General features: G+C 40.9%; 4 protein-coding genes across 13 annotated transcripts in view; 2 read left to right on the top strand and 2 right to left on the bottom strand.

Moving 5' to 3' along the window:
* Positions 1–78: 78 nt before the first annotated feature.
* LOC110383694 (ubiquitin carboxyl-terminal hydrolase 30 homolog) lies at positions 79–10,213 on the top strand. Its single transcript, XM_064035855.1, has 9 exons — positions 79–624; positions 1,793–1,965; positions 2,456–2,642; positions 3,231–3,400; positions 3,840–3,927; positions 4,459–4,595; positions 5,025–5,156; positions 5,573–5,763; positions 6,068–10,213. The coding sequence occupies exons 1-9, from the start codon at positions 354–356 to the stop codon at positions 6,204–6,206; spliced, it is 1,488 nt and encodes a 495-aa protein (XP_063891925.1). The 5' UTR covers positions 79–353; the 3' UTR covers positions 6,207–10,213.
* Positions 10,214–10,350: 137 nt separating this feature from the next.
* On the bottom strand, positions 10,351–11,387 carry LOC110380879 (eukaryotic translation initiation factor 6). The gene has a single exon (XM_021341011.3). The coding sequence runs from the start codon at positions 11,267–11,269 to the stop codon at positions 10,532–10,534; it is 738 nt and encodes a 245-aa protein (XP_021196686.1). The 5' UTR covers positions 11,270–11,387; the 3' UTR covers positions 10,351–10,531.
* A 278-nt stretch (positions 11,388–11,665) lies between these two features.
* Positions 11,666–15,908, top strand: LOC110380880 (uncharacterized). 4 transcript variants are annotated; one of them, XM_021341013.3, is made up of 8 exons: positions 11,667–11,983; positions 12,263–12,376; positions 12,627–12,723; positions 12,870–13,021; positions 13,139–13,368; positions 13,639–13,859; positions 14,135–14,381; positions 14,552–15,908. In XM_021341013.3, the coding sequence occupies exons 1-8, from the start codon at positions 11,795–11,797 to the stop codon at positions 14,553–14,555; spliced, it is 1,254 nt and encodes a 417-aa protein (XP_021196688.1). In that variant the 5' UTR covers positions 11,667–11,794; the 3' UTR covers positions 14,556–15,908. The 4 variants fall into 4 exon arrangements, with proteins under 4 accessions (XP_049694065.1, XP_049694066.1, XP_021196688.1 ...); XM_021341012.3 differs by having other exon boundaries at positions 13,609–13,859; XM_049838108.2 differs by lacking the exon at positions 14,552–15,908 and having other exon boundaries at positions 11,666–11,983; positions 14,135–14,385.
* The window catches only part of LOC110380881 (uncharacterized protein), a 70,671-nt gene continuing 67,617 nt past the window's right edge, over positions 15,520–18,573 (bottom strand). For 4 of the 7 annotated variants that reach the window (XM_021341016.3, XM_021341018.3, XM_021341017.3 and 1 more), the window contains 3 exons: positions 17,940–18,078; positions 16,636–16,787; positions 15,520–16,380 (listed from right to left, as the gene is read on the bottom strand). In XM_021341016.3, the coding sequence (XP_021196691.3) occupies positions 16,257–16,380; positions 16,636–16,787; positions 17,940–18,078 (415 nt within the window). In that variant the 3' untranslated portion in view covers positions 15,520–16,256. Of the gene's footprint in view, positions 16,381–16,635; positions 16,788–17,939; positions 18,079–18,446; positions 18,482–18,573 lie in introns of those variants that run through there. The other 3 variants (XR_010276715.1, XM_021341019.3, XM_021341020.3) reach the window with 3 other exon arrangements.

Below are 18,573 nucleotides of genomic sequence, written 5' to 3'. Positions count from 1 at the left end.
GGGAGCTTTTCTTTATTTTTGATAAACAGAAGTAATGGAATAGGTGGTTTGATTTATGTAACTGGAGACTGGAAAATAAACACTTGTTCCATCAGGTCTCACATTCCTTTTTCTTTTTTCTTGTCAAAATATCTATCCTTTAAATAAATCTTTGTGCGTAATGAGCACAGCTCATTAAAAAACCAAAATGTCAAACGCAGACGTCAAACGCAGGTTTTCTTTTTTCATGGATCCTTTTCGGAAAAACGCATTAACAGCGTATTGGTCGCGTAAATAAGCGCAATGATATTCGAACATAATAAACTGTTACTATGTGAAGTTTAGTGTGAGGTTCATTCATAAAATCTAGGACAATGGATAGTGGAGACAGGATTTTGGTGGCCGCAGGGCTGACGGCTGCCGTAGTGGTCGGGGCCTTCGTGCTGTGGGGTCCCGGTGGGGCGCCGAAGGTGCGCAAGAGGCGCGGCCAGATTGCCGGCCTCCAGAACCTGGGCAGGACCTGTTTCCTCAACACCCTGTTGCAGGCGCTTGCTGCCTGTCCCACTTTCATTGACTGGCTCAAAAAGTATGCTAAGGCTGATGGTCACAACAGTATGATTACTACATTGTATACAGTTATTGAAGGTAATTTTCCCTTTACATACTTGTAAAAATATCTACTCTGTAGGCAGTAGTATTAAAAGTATTAAAAATAAATCAACTGATATAGACTAATTTGGTGTAGGTTTACTATGTAGTATTCTTTAATACCTCCCTGTCTAGGAAATACTGAAACAAAAAAGTGGGGGCACCATCATTCCATACTCTACAGCAACTCAATATAACACCAAGTGCCATACTTACATAATTACTTGATATTATGTTACCTGTTGACAGCTGGACCTTAACAATGGGAAATAGGATAATATTTCTATCAGCATACACGGTTGTTATGATTTTAATAATTAATTATATCTGATTGTTGTCTGAAGGTCACCTATTGTCTTGAATTCCTTTTGTCTTTCACTCTATTTATTTTAAATCCAACTTTTTTACTACAGCCCTATAAATATATTGAGAGTTGAATGTAACTTTAAAGTATTATAAATAGGAAGTTTGGAAGAAAATTTATTCCACTCTACAAGATCTTTATGTAATTTTTTTAAGTCTGTAGGGACACTTTAGGGATCGTAGTTAGGTGGGATCCCTAATAGTCTATCCTAATATATTTGGCATCATTGCATCATACCTGTAACCTAACATAATGTGATAGCTATGTAAACCTAGTCACAAATTGTGTAAACTATAAATTTTACAATGGAACTAAGCTGTCAACTTTCCGCATATTATCACCTCCATCACCATCATCTTGTACATAATGTCCATCCATCTTTGTCTTAGTGATCTCATATTTTCTTTATAACTTTTTTGTGTAATTTCCTATATTTTTTGGTGAGAAATCATCAAATGACCCCTTCCGCTGTGGGTTAGCAGTGTGAGGTAGTGTCAGATTCTTGCTGACTAAAAGTTATCAAGTTCATTCTTAAGCCCTTTATGTACCAGAGCTGTGGTAACTCTTTCGAACAATACTTTGCAAAACATTAACATTTACATCCATACCAAGGTAATCAGATTCAGTTTTATATCAATTTCATACACATATCCTGCACAGGTGAAACTATAGGAAATATCAATCAAATTAATCAATAACCAATACAGCATGTAGCATAACTATCAGCATTGTACTATGCGCTGTACAGTGGTTAATACAGTATGTACCAGTACTCTACATATTGTACTGCGCACTGTACAGTGGTGAACGGCACGCACGAGTCGGCGCGCGGCACGCCGGTGTGCCCGCTGGGCGTGCTGCAGGCGCTGCGCGCGGCGGGCTGGGTGGTGCCCGCCGACCAGCAGGACGCGCACGAGCTGCTGCACGTGCTGCTCTCCTGCGTCGACGAGGAGACCACCAACATGGCCAAGAAGGTACGGTATATAACCCGGTAAAGGCTACTACACGCATGCCAGCGCCAATACCGCCGGGTTCATGCCGAGCATCATCCCAGTTGTGACAATCAAACAGATTGCTAGTAAACGTACTGATGCTGACAAGCCGCATAACCTGCTGGCATGTAGGATGTTGGAGCCTTAATAGTAGTTGAGGAGATTTCCTATGAAACATAACACAAGTGGTCCCCAGTAAATACTTGGTTCCCACCCTTCTCGTCACTTGGAACCAGACATACAATTTTGATAAATAGCTATTTGAGAAAAGAGTCAAATTAGTTGAAATTAGAGATTTATCAATATCCTCACATGTCAAGATTGTTGATTCCAAGAAATAATTTCCTTCCTAGATGCTGCGAAAACTTCCCTATTTACTTTTCCGAGGCAATTTTACTTTCTTGTTGAGTTAGTAATTTTCCTTCTATATATTCTTATATCATTTAACTACATTGTATACTATCTCTCCTAGCCGGGTTGCCTATCCGACGCTCTCGGGCTCGGCGGGAGCCGCGCATGGTCAGCGCTGGCGTCGCCGGCGTCTCCGCCCGCCGCCCCGCACCCCTTGCGCGCTGACTCCACCCCGCCGACGCCATCGACACTCTCCATGAGACCAGCGTCTGCTGCGCCGGCTGATGAACCGGATCTTGTGGAGACAGGTACCAGTTCGTTAAGCTGCCTAATGCTGCATTTTACTTGATGACCATCTTGCACGTATTAGTGGCCTGCACATAGCCTTTTTTCAACAACTCTCGTTAGATATAGTGGTTAATTTTGTGATGATTGATATACTTAATTTAAACATTGTTGTTGTTGGTATCTCTAAATAATTGAATGAATTTCAATCGACACCTCCGAGTTTGCTTAGCAACTTGTGTCAGTGACCTTATAAAAAATTGAGGTCGTTGACCCATAGGCCGTTGTCGGGTCGTGTCGGGGGTTAGGTGTATAGGTCGCGAACGTCATGCAAAGCTGTTAACGTGCCTGACCCCCACATGAAAATGGAAGTAGGTACCACGAACGGAAGTATTAAACTGCTACGGCTACATAACTGCCTCGTTTCCCATTAGGCACGGTGCGGTAGAGCCATAAGTGGTAGCAGGTTCATTGCTGTAAATACAATTGTCTAGCTAAGACAATTCCTGATATAAATCCTGGTTACAGACAATTGGTTGGGGCTTTACTACTAGGGTCCTGTTTCTACCCTTCGATAGATGTAAGGTATATTAGTAAGTGGTATTGCCCAGAGCCGTTGTGCGAGGCGCCGCGGCTGACGAAGGGCGTGTCGCGGTCGCTGTGCCACCTGAGCTCGGTGGGGCGGCGCTGGATCACGCCGGCCGCCGCGCGCCCGCCGCCCGCGCCGCCCTTCCGCGGCACCCTCGCCTCCCGGCTGCAGTGCACCGTCTGCGAACATAAGGTAATAGGTGTTACTGCATATACAGAATGAAGCATTCGGAATTTTAATTTTATTTTATTAGTGAAACAAACAGATACATTACACCAAAAAGTCGCTCAATTTAAACCAAACAGTTTCCACGACATCTTAAAACATTTACGCCGAATCAGAACATTATTGAAACGGTTACAGTACATATCAATTACAAGATACAAGATACTTTATTTGTAAAAAACATGTGTGTACATACAGCTATCAAGTTTAAAATAAATAAACATTTGAATTAGGTATTACCTAAAATTAAACAATTGGAGCAATGAATCGGATGATCGAATGAGCGGAATGTTTATTCAACTCGTATTGTGTATTTTATAGATTTGTATATTAGAATTTTCATGACATCTAGATGAGTTATCGTATTGCAATAGTTTACTGATATGTAGTTCTGTTCCCTTTTTAGAGTCCAATCAGGTACGACAAGTTCGACAGCATTTCTCTGTCGATGACGAACGCCAGCGTCGGACTCACTGGCTCATTCAGCCTTTCTGGTAAGTATCTAATCCATATACCTATCTAGACTCTAAACAAGAGCATGTGCGTTCAGAATACTGCAATCGTAAAATTAACTTATATTTACCAAGTCGCAATTAAGATTCTTGTTTTCAGAGTAGCCGTTATCGGACCCGATAAGATCACTATAATAGCGTGTGTTGTAAACATACTTCCTTAAAATTTATGGGTATAATGATAGTCAGGAAATATTGCAAAAATCACTATTGTTATCCAGATGTAATTACGCCGTGACTTTAATTTAAAAGAAAGTTGTTCTTTTTGTGACATTTTGCATTTCATATCAATTTCCCACCTGCTAAAGTCCTTGAATTTGTAACTGTCACAAATAACAAGATCCATAAAATAATACTATTTATCTCGCGTTTAGAATATTACGAGAGTTTATAATTTCCTAGGAATTTCCTCGGAAAATAAACTTACGTATCTTGCTATTTTCCGATGACATATATTATCAAATAGACTAGATAACATAGCAACAGTGTGATGATGTCATGCCTCCCCCCCAGGTCTGCTCCGCGCGTTCACGGCGCCGGAGCTGGTGAAGGGCGTCCGCTGCAGCAAGTGCTGCCCCGAGCCCGCCCAGCCTGACGCCGCCACGCCGCCCGCCTACACCAAGCACATACGCACCGTCAGCTTCGGGAAGGTAACTCATACACTAAAAAATAATAGTTAAAAAAACTAAAAAACACGCTTTTAGTACGTCCGCCATATTGAGGAGGCCGCCATATTGGATTTATAATGACGTTTATTAGCTAGACTTGTATTGTCATCAGAATTTCATCCTAATTGAAGACTGGGTAGTGGGTCAAATTAAGATTCCAAGATTTTCATACATACATAGTTACAAGCCGCTTGTAACTATGTACATATGTATGCTTCTAACAAGCGAAGCTAATATCTCATATCATCTCCATTTTCTTTTCTTCTGTAAATTCATAACATATCTGTTTACGCTTTACGAGCATAGTGGTTTTTAATATTATGTACTGAGCTGTATGAGCTTTAACTTTGACTTTAAAATTAGTTTTTCAGTTTTTTTTTTGCTAAAATTATGTATTATTATGTATTACAGTTGCCATACTGCCTGTGCCTACACATCGGTCGCGTGGAGTGGCAGGGCGGCGCGCTGAGCAAGCGCGGCGAGTTCGTCGCCTTCCCAGAGACGCTGTCCATGGCGCCCTACTCCGCCGTGCAGCAGCCCAAGGTAATATTTAGTACCAGCCACAGATATGTAAATAAATGAAGCTAAGATTCGGGACTGTGGAAAATAAAATGATTACTGGAGATGTCATGACGCAAATTCTCATAAGAAAGTAGCGCGCCAAAAGTGGGTGTTTGGGGGATGAGGAATGTTACTGTCTCCACCGTTATACGTATTCTTTGGAACCTGCCAATTTTTTGTAATATTTAAAATCTTTGACAAATGTCTCAAACCAAACGCCTCGTTAGTTCATTCGTAACTGATCTCTTTGCTCATCCTCTTACGTATTTGACCTAGAAGAAGGTATCATGACATTTCCACTCATCTTTCCTTACTCTGTGGTCGGGATACTGATGGTAGTAAGGCACAGAGTGGGTGACATAATTCTAAGGTTGATTATCATAAGCCCCTCCCTTCAGTTGGACGTGTCGATGCTGGTGGGCGCGGGGCGGGTGCGGGCGGGGCTGTCGGCGCTGTCGGCCGCCGAGAGCGGCGCGGGCGAGGCGGCGCCCGCGCAGTTCCGCCTGAGAGCTGTGGTCGTGCACGTGGGGGGACCCAGGTCGGGACACTTCGCCACCTATAGGCGGGGGAACGGGTTTGAAGCTAAGAGGTATGATGAGCTTTCTTCTCCTTGCTAATAGAAATATGTACCTATGGTTGTCCCTGCTAAATTGCAAAAAAATTGGTAGATATAAAATTATGCGTACTAAGTGAAAATGAAATCAATGATTACATTATGCTGAACTTGGTGGTTTTGACACTAATTAACGTTTTTTATTTACATCTCAATATCCAATCTATAATTTATTTATGTTTTTAAAAATGTTCACAATCCTACAATCTCCCTAATCGTCTACAAATATTCTATGTACAAAACAGTTCAAAGAATATAACATAATCCCATTCCTCCCCAGATGGTGGTACACATCAGACACGCTAGTGCACGAGGTCTCCCTACAAGAAGTGCTACGCTGCTCCGCATACATGCTGTTCTACGAGCGAGTGCGGCCCGAGCCCACCATGACCGCCTCCGCCAACTCGCACCACTTCTAACCGGACACCGGACACCGGACACCACCCGGGGATACCCGGACACCGCCCGGACAACATGCCAGGGTTCACTCGTGAATATACAGATAGTGGTCGGATATGTCCGAACTATGTGTCTAACTATGTCCGGATATCTTTCTTCTTCTTGAATATTATTCTTAGTTACATGCCTTTGGTTTAAAACACATCAAGGCTTAAGACTTTGGACATGTCCGACCACTGCTCGGAGTATCATTTATGTGAAAATATGGATACTAAATAAATATAAAATAACTTCGCAAAAGAATATTGAAAACTGCGTGAACCAAGAATTTTGATGGAGGGGAAGGGGGGGGGGGTAAATGTTATGATCTTACGGTGTTGGAGGGACAACATTATGGTTCACAGCAGTTTTACCAACCATGTATTGTGAAAAAGGTCAGTATCTATATTTTTCCAAAAATGATCCTCATTTGTCATCCCAAGAACTGACGTTCCCAAAAAATTTCCTTACTATTGAAACGTTTATTACTAAAGTTTGGCTGTGCCCTTATCTTTCGTCTTTTGTACAAAAGTACCCTGACTCACGCATAACGCTCATTTCGAATTCAATCAGTATTAATTTTTAAGTCTGTTTTTGACATAAATGTTTTTTGTACACTGGCAACATGATTTAAATTGCGACTGATTGAAATATTATGAGGCTAAAAGTAGAAATTTTAGAAGATACTAAAACGGCGAAAGTGGCCAGTGTACAATGTTAATACTATTTCACTCAATGTTGTCTTGAATTCGATCCATTTTGTCTCGTAAAACAAACACTACATATCCTAAGCAGTAACGTAGGTATGTTACACTTTCCTATTTCCTAACGCCTTTGACTTTGGGACAGATAATAGGTCGTCAACTGAACTAAAGTAAATCGATGCAACTAATATTTCGACTGCTTTATAATTTACTCTATTCTTTAATTTAGTTGATGACATTCAATAAGATAAATGTAACTTAGCATGTGTGTGTAGATAGCTCACTGTTAGTACACAATCACTTCTAGTAATATTCTATGTATTGACATCTCTCTCGTAAGTCAAAGGACATATCTGACTGCAACGTAGTGTGCTGGGTTAGTTCCTATCTCATGACAATTAGGCTTAGAAGCACCTTCATTCGTGGGTAATTTTCATCAACCACACTCCATTCTCATAATACAACACTGGGTAGTAATGTAGTCCGTATGTAGAGCCTAGCACGCTACGTCACTATGTAAGGAACCCTATGTTTAGGAAGAGTCTATTTTTCCACTCGGCCGATACTTTTCAACGGACACTTTTACCTCTAGTGTACAAAACTACACAAGTTAGACTGTAGGCGGCACATTTCTTCGAATAATACCTTAGATTCCTTAGAAGCTTCCGGTGTAAAAAAAACCTTTTGAATATCGAAAACTCTCTTGAACTAAATTTTTAAATGCATGACGCATTGTGCGTCAAATAAAGGTTGTGGTGATGCTTGCGTGAGCATACGCAATTACTGGAAACCAAGGCGCTGTACCTACTGGCACTGTGTCAGGGCTTAAAATACAATGTCTTATTTACCAGTACCTTAATGCATAGTCCCAGAAATGAAAGTGGGTACTCTGTAGGACTAACTTGTGTTGTGTTTGTGAGACTTTCTTTTATTGACACGCAGACTTAGAGTTTCTTGTAAACGCTGAACGTTGATGCAAAATATTATGAGCGATAAATAAACCAGCCAGTGTTTGGCGTTCCTAAAGATCTTGTATATCAATATTATTGCCCAATGCTATGCTAATAACATTTCACGGAGCGTAGCACGAATTAGGAATATTATTGCGCAAATTGTTTTCATTGGGGTGCATGTTAATATTGTGCAATATTTTTAGACGCCAGAGATCAACGCGTGCAAAATTTTTATAAAAATAGTGCACTCAGTATACATTATGTTTTGCACAATATTATAGTACTGGGCAATAATTTTGTAAGTAAAAGGGACACTAAATGTTTTAAAAATTGTGTGCCATGATAGTGAGTGATATTTTACGCTTTCGCTGTACTTCATAAGCTCAATATGCTGTATTTATTTGTGTCTGATTGCTCGCTGGCGCAAACTTGACAACCACCTGTGTATAGTAATAAAAAAGATTGTCAACTTTACTGTACTTAATAATAAGGTTGAAAATCAATCCCTGGGAAATTGTTGACCTCTTATGGAAAACTTTCTCAAGTCGAATATTTTTGTGAATAAATACCTTAGTATATTTGTCAGGTTTGTGCTTACCTAATCGATTCCCTCAGTGTAAGCATGTTACGAGGTAAACACGTACTGGTAGCCGATATGTTAGCTTTTACTATTGACTGTACAATTTCTGAATTTATTATAAATCATTGTGAAGGACTGTAATTATGTCGTCCAATCCTGTATCGATGTACCCTAGTAGTATGTCATTCTTACTGTGCATTTTGTCTTTCGGCGGCAAGCTTTCCTGACTCAGCAGGTGCAATATTGCATCGTGAACACTTAGGACATGCCGCCACTTAGCACGTACTTACTTATTGCATTTATTTTATACGATTGACTTGTCCACTTGTGTCCTTCCTACAAATAATACTGTTGTAATAATTCTCTTGAAAATCTAATTTTCGAATTATCAGTCGTTTTACAAATTAAAATTTAACCATTTTGGAGGCTAAAGTCCACTTGTGAAAATTCTAGTAGCGGAGGGAGTATTGGTGCCTAAATTGTGGCCATTTGTGACTGAGCAAAATGTTGCCATATATATCGTTATCGCATAAATTTAGCTTTAGATGTTATTTATTATGTTTTGACGGTTATGGGCTCGATGTTCGCTTTATTATAGAGCTCATTATGTGTGTGAGTACTGGTTTCGTTGCCATAATCTACGATCTTGATAAGTTGATACTTACTTGTGACTAGGCCTTTATGTTACGCGACCATCTAAACACGTTCGAAAATCCTGAGATATACATGTGTGACCATCACATTCAGAAGATATAATAATTTAAGTTTTGTTAATATTGTGCAATAGCACTATCTGTTGTAATAATCAGAATAACATAAGATTCTGTACAAACATTTTAGTTTTCTATGAAATTTTTATCTCTTGTAAAAAAATTATGTTACTTGGAAAATGCTAAAAAATAGTAAAATACATAATAATAAAATTGCATTTATCTTTATATAGTTTGAATTAAAGTTTAAAATGTTAGCTTGAATTATTTTGATGAATGTTGAATTCCCGCCATATTACGTCGAACTGTCAGAGCCCACTGGTGTGAGTCATTGTGTTGAACTCAGCTCAACTGTGCAACTAAACATTACAACTGGCCAGTGACATGTTGTGCAATAATATTGTCTAACAATTTAGTTCAGACAATGTACCTTGAGACTCGCTCAGAGATAGAAAAATTCTAAGAACAAATGCACACAAACACTATTAGAAGATTGATACAATTTATGCAAGATTTTTGCAACAAAGCAACTTTGTGTACTGAAATATTACAGAATTTCAGGAACATTTTAGCCTAATTTGGATTAACTTAAAGCAAGAAACCAGAAAAATATTTCAAAATTTAAAATTGCACAACATTAGGTATAGTTGTTGTGCACAGAGTTAGTGCAATGACTCATAACTGAGTTTTATTTTATTTACTTTTTGAGCATTTTGACTGGGATGTAATGTACTGTTGTTTGGTCAATACACACTGAGGAAAACAATTAAGTTTTAAAAATTGCAATTCTATAAACTGCCATAAATCAAAAGAAGGGAAATCAGTAACAGCGCTCATATCCTCTGTGCATTACATCCAATTGGTCAGAACTGTAGGAAATTATGTAAACTTATGTTTGAGTTTAGGAAATTGCTTGGCATAATAGTTTGTTACTTTAGTTAGTGTTGGCGATGATTGAACTTCCAGAGAAACAATGTGGCAACTGTAGATAGGATGGATTGTATCTAACAAATGTTTATAAATAAAATGTATTATAAGTGACCCTGTGTTTTATTGCAATTAATCTATCTAATTAAATCTTATCATGTCTTTGAACACTGCAGTGGTCGTTGCTGACAAGAGAAATTCTAAATTAACAGGTTCTACAATTACTTAGAAATCATAAATAAAACATACTATAATATTCACAATTTATTTCCTTATGTTTACAAATGAAACATAAACAATATTCAAGACTCATTGGTTTGTATGAAATCTGCTCAACAGAGTAGTTACTTTAATTTTGTTTTCTGTGCACTGCGTGTGTATTGGGCCACACAAATAATATCACAAACAGTCTGCTCCACATATTGCTTGGTATTATGACATGCTGTCGATGAGCGACGCTCGCATTGTTGACGTGATGGCTGTGGGCTTGGCATCGTTCAGCTTGAACACACTTTCTATAACTGAGATTTCTGTTGATGTGGTGTCCACTCCACAGAACGCACACCAGTCATTGACGACCATACCCGCGCCAATGACGTCACTGCCTCTGTTCACTGTGCCCGCCACTAGGGGCACCTGCAGGAGAGATGACAGCTCATCCTGGTCTTGGATTGTGGTTTTAGGGTGCACAAGCCCGCCGCGATTACTGAGCGCCGCGTAGGACCCCACTAATACGTTTCCTGCTACAGTTTGTCGGAACACTTCGACATCTAGTGTGTCCGCCAGTATTTCTTCTGTGTCGCGGTCTAGGTCTGGATGCACGAGAGCTACGTAGTCGTTGCAGGCGATTACGTTCCCGAGAGCGCTGAGCCGCTCCTCCACGCGCTGCACTTTGACAGCGTCCGGGAGACTGTTTCTGATGTGTTGTAATTCTGTGTCTGTTGTCGACGATGGAACCAGAAGTCCATTTTTGTTGCCAACCGTCATGCGGCCGATAATCCTGCACCCAGCTACACTTATGTGAACCACGGGAATGGTCTCCGACAATTCTGCCTCGAACACGCTGTAGAAATTCTCCGATCCACCGATTGCGACGAGGCAATAAGAATTTGTCAATTTGCTAAACACCCCTACCTCATTGTTGTTTTCGAATTGGACGCGGACTGCCATGATTAAAACTTGTAATTACAAAGTATTTCACAACAACTAAACTTCACGTGGGGAGAAATGAAAAACACGGGGATCTTCGTTCAAATGGCTACATTTACGTCACTTTGACAACTTTAATCGCAGTTTTTATCTCGGTGAAGTGTTCCATGTCAAAAAAAAACATTTGTTACAATATTTTTTCTCGCTCTATATTCCTAGAATGACCATTGAGACTTCTCCCTCTTATGTTTAAGATACGAAACGCGGTGTTGTATCGTAATTCTTACGTCACTTAATTATAGAACAAGAAAATAATGCGTTTCAAAATAGTGAATTTAGTGAAAAATTCTGAACATAAACTGATCACAACTTTTTGATGGGAAAACTGAAAAAATAAATCAAATATATTTTTTGTCAAAATCCATGAGTCCTGCCATTAAATGACATCACCTGTTAAAAATGGATGAAATTATGTAACATTTTGTATTTTATTTTTATATACAAAATTAAAAGTATGAAGAAATGCATTCGCGATGAAGATGAAAGATGCGTAAATTCATAACATTCAATTGTTTAGTGGATTGCAATGATACGGAGCCGTTCCCAAGTGATGCTATTCAAAACCTGAGGCAGGCTGTGCTTGCTCCAATCGTGTATACGCCGAAAATCCAACAAGCGTTACAAAGAATCAATTTTCAATACCATCGGACTTGCAGTTACTCGAACTTACTAAGGGTATTTAATTTACATAGTTTTAGTAATTACCATAAGTGCAGTAAGGATCTATTTTTAAAGATCAAACATTTTGCTGTCCCACTCAATTTCAAAATAAAAATTAACAAGCTAGTTTCATCTTTTCGAAAGCAGGCTTGAGCAATCTCTACGGACTGACGATTTCAGAATAAATGACAGTTTTTTTGTAGGCACGTTCTAATCAGTTATTATATGTTCAGGGATGGTTCCTAGTCCAACCGCCTTACTTATAATTAAGTAGCTACGTCTTGTGTTACCCAGGAGTGTAATGTTGGCGAGGGCGAGACCCTGTTGATGTTCTGGGGCTACGGGCGCTCTGACAGCAAGGTCACCATGAGCATGTCTGCTTCCAGCTGCTCCTCGTTGCATTTGCAGGTTGGTAACTTACTGCAACGATTTAAAGTTATGTACTACTGAGATTTTTCACTCGCGCCCCAGAGTGACTTGAAACAGTCTTCAATCTTCAAGGGCCCTGCTAAAAGGCTCTAAGCCAGACATTTTGGTAAATATGGTACGGCGCGTCCTTCATGAATCTGTTTGACCTTACAAACTTAGATTCAATTTAAAGTAATAAGTTAGGAGTTGTGGATTTATTCAGAGTCGATGTTTTCATGCGGTTCCACAGCCAAGCACGCCGAACTCCCAACGTGAGAAGGAGCTGCGTTCCACTGCCCAACAAACAGATATAAGCTGTCGATATTCCCCTGGCATCTCTTCACCAGGTAATTATTTATCCACTATATTTTAATGTGGTATTTTAAATGTAAAATTGCTTTCAAAAGTGCCTATCAGAAATCCTTATTTTGTTGGTATCTTTTAGTCTTAAGTACCTTTGCAAACTCCTATGTAATAAAATATGAATAAACAGCGAATCCAAGTGATACGGAAGACCAGCGGCAGATGCGCGCGCGCATCGCGGACTCGCTGACGTTTTCTTCGCCCGCGTCGTCTCTGCTGCAGCCTGCCGGACGCTCCATGTCCATACTGAGCTCCGTGTGCGCGCTGCTGCTAAACAAACAGGTACCCCACATTGTATCCTTAGGAGATCCAGTATTTGAACGTTGCCACTGGATTCCCGAGTGACGTGCCCTTATAACGAACCATCGACTGTAATGCCTGAACTGGCATCGTTGTTAGGGCTCGCAAGCCGCGAAGGAAGTGTCCAGTTTCACGGGCAGTCTGCGCTCAGACAACATCTGCCGCATCTGCTTCGGCGGGGAGTCAGCGGAGCGCCTGGTGCGGCCCTGCTCCTGCCGCGGCACCATCGCCGCCGTGCACCGCTCCTGCCTCGAGCGCTGGCTGCTGCAGGCCGCCACCTCTTACTGCGAGCTGTGCCGGCACCACTATGTTGTCACCAGGAGTCATAAGTAAGTTGCTATTGTACTCATTGCACTATATCAGTTATAATATTTTCTTGAGTTATGGATTATTGCAAGTTGACGTCTTTATGGACGTTGATTTACCATTCACATAATAATTTATATTTTTTTTGGATCTTTTCTCATAATAGGCAATTCTCTCTGCAATAATACCTAAAGCCATCCTAACCTATTAATTTGTGAGCACTCTATGTATACTTAATGAATGACCTCTGGGGGTTCTGCAAGACCGGGCGTCTATTACTCGCGCTGGCACAGATGGTCGTGGATGCGCTCGCTGGCGGAGTGGGCGATGTCGGGCCGGGGCCGCGCGCTGGCGGCCGACGTGTGGCGCGCGCTGGCGCTGGGCACGGCCAGCGTGCTCGGCACCGCCCGCGCGCTGCACGCCTGCGACGCCGTGCTGCAGGCCGGCGCCCGCCGCGGCGGCGGGGCGGCGCTCGCTGCCAATCTCTTCTCCTCGCTCCTCATTGGAGTCATCGGTTAGTACCGCGAGGCTTGATGAGAAATTATCATTCTTAAGTCTGAAGCACTCATCGATCCCTTTTGAATTTTGTGATACTTTAAATTGTTAAGAAACCGATTAGAGAGATAAAGAAAGAAGAATGTGATGACTTTTTGAGTTATGATCCATCCGTTACTTCTTGTTTTTAGTCTTCAGTCCAAATTTTCCATGGTGAGTCTGCTTCATCCTACCAATATCTCATTGTCTCAGATACCTCATAATCAGTGCTGGGTCTTTCCATGGTCACCGCAGGCGCCCTGAACGGTCTGCTGACCACGTGGATGCTCCTGAAGATCCAGGAGCACCAGTTGTCGTGGCAGGCGTGGCGCGACTCGACGCTGCACGTGCACGTGACGCTGGCGGACGAGGAGAGCACCCTCACGCCGCACCCCTCCGACGCCACGGTGGTGGGCGACGAGGACGGCAACGCTACTGCCGACAGGAGCACCAACGTTGCAGACCCCTTCATGGTCGCACTGCCTTACAACCTGCCAGACACGTGAGCTGCGCCTTTGCTTTTCATTTATTTATTGGATGTCTTTTGTTTTTATTTGCCAAATAATTGCGAGCTACGAGAAATTTTTCGAACAAGCTTTGTAGATGAAGGTGACTTTAAGTGTGCTCAAGTGCAAGTCAATGTTCTTCAAAACAATAATTTATTGTTCACAGATAAAATTGCAAGTTTCCTAGTCAAATCGAGATATCGAATTGAAGCTACTAATTGAAGATACTTTCAAACATCTGCGGCAAACGAAATTTGTTTGGATGCGCTTTAGTGCATCACCAAGTTCGCTGATTTTATACCATTACTTTACTGCATCATTATGACATTTAAATGCGTATTATTCGGGCTGACGACCAGCGCTTTTTTTGTAATTCTGTTGGGGATGGTATTACTGCGATATATCAGAAACGCGGGTGCTCTCACATAATCAACGAATTTATATCGGAAATAAAGACGCTCTTGGAAGGTAGCGTGGCGTTCTCTGGGGCACGATGAACGCCACGCTTTCTTCTTAATATTAAAATATAATTACCGCTAAAGTTTACAATATGCTACATGAACATGAACGACCAGTTGCAGTCATAAATAGTTAGGAGCTATCACTTTTGTAGCATTTGCTTCAACATAACTTGTGTTCAGACCGTTGGACTTACATCGTACCTTCATTGCTTGTAGTTTGTGTGGTGCACACTGTTTGATGTAGCTGTGATATATCAAACCTGCCTAGTTAAGATCTTGACAACTTTTGATGCAAACATGGAGGAAGGTGTCGTCAAAATGATTATATCGATCGGAAACAGGCGTGCAGGTGATTGTAATCGGATTACATTAAACAGTGTGCACTACAAATCGTCGAAATACGACATTTTGTAAATAAAAGCTAGTCAGTGAAGATTGTGAACAAAACTGAACATTATCAAAACTACTCGTTCCAGTTAGGCAGTAATATTCTAGATTGGAATCCTATGGTTAATATGTTGATTATAGCGCTGCAGCACCTCTAGAATAGTAAGCTTCTGAATATCCAGCACCGATTATAACATCTCACAAAATGTTTTTCTATAAGGTGGAAATGGTGGCCGAAGCCAAACCGAATGTCAATTACGAAATAAACATAAATAATACGCCAATGTTTTTGTTAATCAATATTTATTTCATTATCAATATAAATTAACAGAATAATCATATAATAATATCAAATTTCATAAAATCAGTAGGCGAATACATCAAGCCGCTGTTATTAATAATGTCAAATTCATATAATAATAATATGTTAAATGTAATCGTGAAACAGTATGTACACTGATAACAAGGATACGACTCTCTTATGTGGGTATATAAGTGCAAGCGATCCTTAGCAGTGCGCCACTACACTACGACCTAGCTGAAGTCGCTCGATATATTAATGTTAGTTAAAACTTACAAGCTAACGTAGAAAAAATCACATCTTGAGATTATAATAAATAGGAGGACTGTATCGAGACAGCGCTTGGAGATACGAGTTGGGCGGACACTGACATATTTATAAACATTTATAACAAACGAACAAATCAACAACATACGCTCTTTGGATTTATAACACACTTCGTAACGTACTATTTGTGACTACAGCGAACTACTACTCGGCGCTGACGCCTGAACCCCGCGGACGTGAACACCGTCTGCTGCCATCACAACGCCTAAAGTGGATGGACCAACTAATTTTGCTAATGGAAAATCTCCTGACTAAACCATTGGAGCCCTCTAAACATAATCGCCAACTTAGACATGGGAGGAGTCTAATCAATTATCCGTCGAGGCTTCAATATGTTGGTAGTGGCGTCAGGCGGTGTTCAGTGGGAGGCTGGACGGCTGGGCGACCGGGTGACGTCAGTTCTGGTCCTTGAACCGGCGGTAGATGGACTGCACGTACGTGAACACGCACTTCCAGTCCGGCTTGCGCATCGTCACCATGTCGTCCACGTCCAGCAGCGGGTAGATGCCCGCCTTCTCACTGTGAACAGAACAACAGTCTTGTATTAGCATCACATTTGTGTACAGCTGTGTGAGGATGAGGGCATTCCAACAACTAACTTTTATCAGTTTTGTCTCAAAAAGGAGACAGTTTTCAGCATTACTCACTTCTTAGTATACATAATTGCTAAAGCAGGTCCGTATCAATAATTACAAGCACATCTGCAGTAAAAACTCTAAAAATCTTTCCGAAAATGAAAAAATAGTTTAACTTTATTGGTAGTATTATACTAACTCGGCAATTTTGAAGGCGAGCGTGAAGTTGTGTCGGCGCTTGTCAGGCGACAGCTTGGAGTAGTCGAAGGCGTCAGGCAGGAAGTGGTGCAGCAGCGCGCAGAACGCCAGCCCGTCCGCCCAGCTCGTCGAGAAGTTCTCCAGCTTCACATTCTACACACAGACAATCACTTCCTTAGTCATCAACAGTTACATAAGTCCTGAAGCTTCTTAGGAGAAAATTCTTCAGATCATAAAAGGGATCTCATTTTACAACTCTTTCTGTATTGCTATTTACCATATCGTTCAATGTTGTAGTCTTTATTCTGAAGCTAATTCAAGTTTACCTCTAAGATGGTAGATGTGCTTATGACAAACTACAGGGTACAAATCGTGTGATTTGGGATTTGCTAATCTAAGAATTATCTACAGGGGTACAGTGATGTGGTTACTAAAATGTTTATTGACAACTTAAGTTTTCTAATTCCACCCTTATTTACAACTGTCTTTTTTTGTATTTTCCAAGGTACGAACACAAGTAACAAAAAACATGCATAAACCAGTATATTCACACTTCCATAGATGAATTTCAATTATAACAATAAAAACCCATGCTTTTTAATGTAATTTATAAATTAGTCATTTTTGGTTTGTTATAAAATCCATACTTGTCACATAATTACGAATTATATGTAACACATTGCTTCCAAATATTAATGTATAATACAATTACGATATACATAGTCCATGTATAATAAGTATGTATAAATATGATACAGTAGTAGTTCGAAACCAAAGTAATACAATTTGGTCTTTTATGTCAAATGAATATAAATAAAATAACTAGTGAATAACACAAGGTACATAATATATACAAGAAAGTAGCAGCCAACATGAAGCGATAAGAGAAGCGTGGAGTATGAGTGGTAGTGACGTCATCGACGTGTGTGTTAATACTAGGTGCGCCTGCGCAGCGGTCGCTATCAACATGCTACAACTCGATAACGCGGTTAAGTCCGTTAAATTCGTCTGCCCAAATGTCTGAGGCAAATGCAAATTTTACAATATTGACCTCATCTCGGGGTACCATCATTAACAGATAAAATATGCATTTGCCAAATCTTACCGCATCTAGAACCTCCCCAATACGTTTATTTATTTACATTAGCCTACATTATCACAAACCATTTAAAGATTAACAAATATAGTGTATCAACTTAGAATGCTAGTACATGTCTAGCTAGGTGTCGGTGTGTACGTGGACGACATGACAGCAGACGCAGTGGGGGTGTTGCGTGCGGCGGGGAGGGGAGGTGTGGAGTGTACCTCGTAGTCCCGGGTCTTGTCGCGACACCACTGCAGCAATCGCTCTTTAATAGTGACGGCGCTGGCTTGCAGCGCGGGGTCCGTGAACTTGAAGTAAGGCTGCGCCGGAGAGCCCGGGCTCTGCGGGGTCTGGGGCGAGCTACAACCGGGCACGCATGTTAGTCACCCGCCTCGCCGACCGACCGAGCCGGTTAGTTCGTCGACGACCAAACTATTAGTTCGTGTGTCACATCGTGTGCTACGGAACGCGTGTGCTATTAATGGGGGTCGCTGGTTATTTACAAGAACGCGTGCTGATCTCATGTCAACTCATGTCAACTAGATGTCAAGCATCAGCCGAGCTTCGTTCGTGACGTTACTGGATGTTCTCATGACAGGGTAAGTACACACGTGCGATTATTGACAGGGGCATGTATGTACTTAGCCTTATGCTTTCGGAAAAAAATGATTATCGTATAAGCGACTAATATACATGTTATATGCATATCATTAACTTTTAATATTTACTTGTATCTAATCCTTATTCGTATCCACAGATATGGCTGCCAAAAATAAATAAAATATACTGCATTACATAACTTATGAAGCGAAAGGATCTTATACATAAAATATAGTACTTGAATGGTATGGAGTC

Source organism: Helicoverpa armigera, chromosome 8, assembly GCF_030705265.1.
Source record: "Helicoverpa armigera isolate CAAS_96S chromosome 8, ASM3070526v1, whole genome shotgun sequence".
Lineage (NCBI taxonomy): Eukaryota > Metazoa > Arthropoda > Insecta > Lepidoptera > Noctuidae > Helicoverpa > Helicoverpa armigera.
Note: the sequence above shows the minus strand (reverse complement) of the source record. Positions and strands in the feature narration are given on the sequence as shown.

Bases quoted from the DNA above. Each gene is read 5' to 3' on its own strand.
- LOC110380879 (XM_021341011.3), bottom strand. From the start codon at position 11,269: ATGGCAGTCCGCGTCCAATTCGAAAACAACAATGAGGTAGGGGTGTTT.
- LOC110380880 (XM_021341012.3), top strand. From the start codon at position 11,795: ATGCGTAAATTCATAACATTCAATTGTTTAGTGGATTGCAATGATACG. The intron at 13,022-13,138 runs GTACCCCACATT...CATCGTTGTTAG, and splicing joins CGCTGCTGCTAAACAAACAG to GGCTCGCAAGCCGCGAAGGA. The intron at 13,860-14,134 runs GTTAGTACCGCG...TGGTCACCGCAG, and splicing joins GCTCCTCATTGGAGTCATCG to GCGCCCTGAACGGTCTGCTG.
- LOC110383694 (XM_064035855.1), top strand. From the start codon at position 354: ATGGATAGTGGAGACAGGATTTTGGTGGCCGCAGGGCTGACGGCTGCC. The intron at 625-1,792 runs GTAATTTTCCCT...CGCACTGTACAG, and splicing joins ATTGTATACAGTTATTGAAG to TGGTGAACGGCACGCACGAG. The intron at 3,928-4,458 runs GTAAGTATCTAA...CCTCCCCCCCAG, and splicing joins TGGCTCATTCAGCCTTTCTG to GTCTGCTCCGCGCGTTCACG.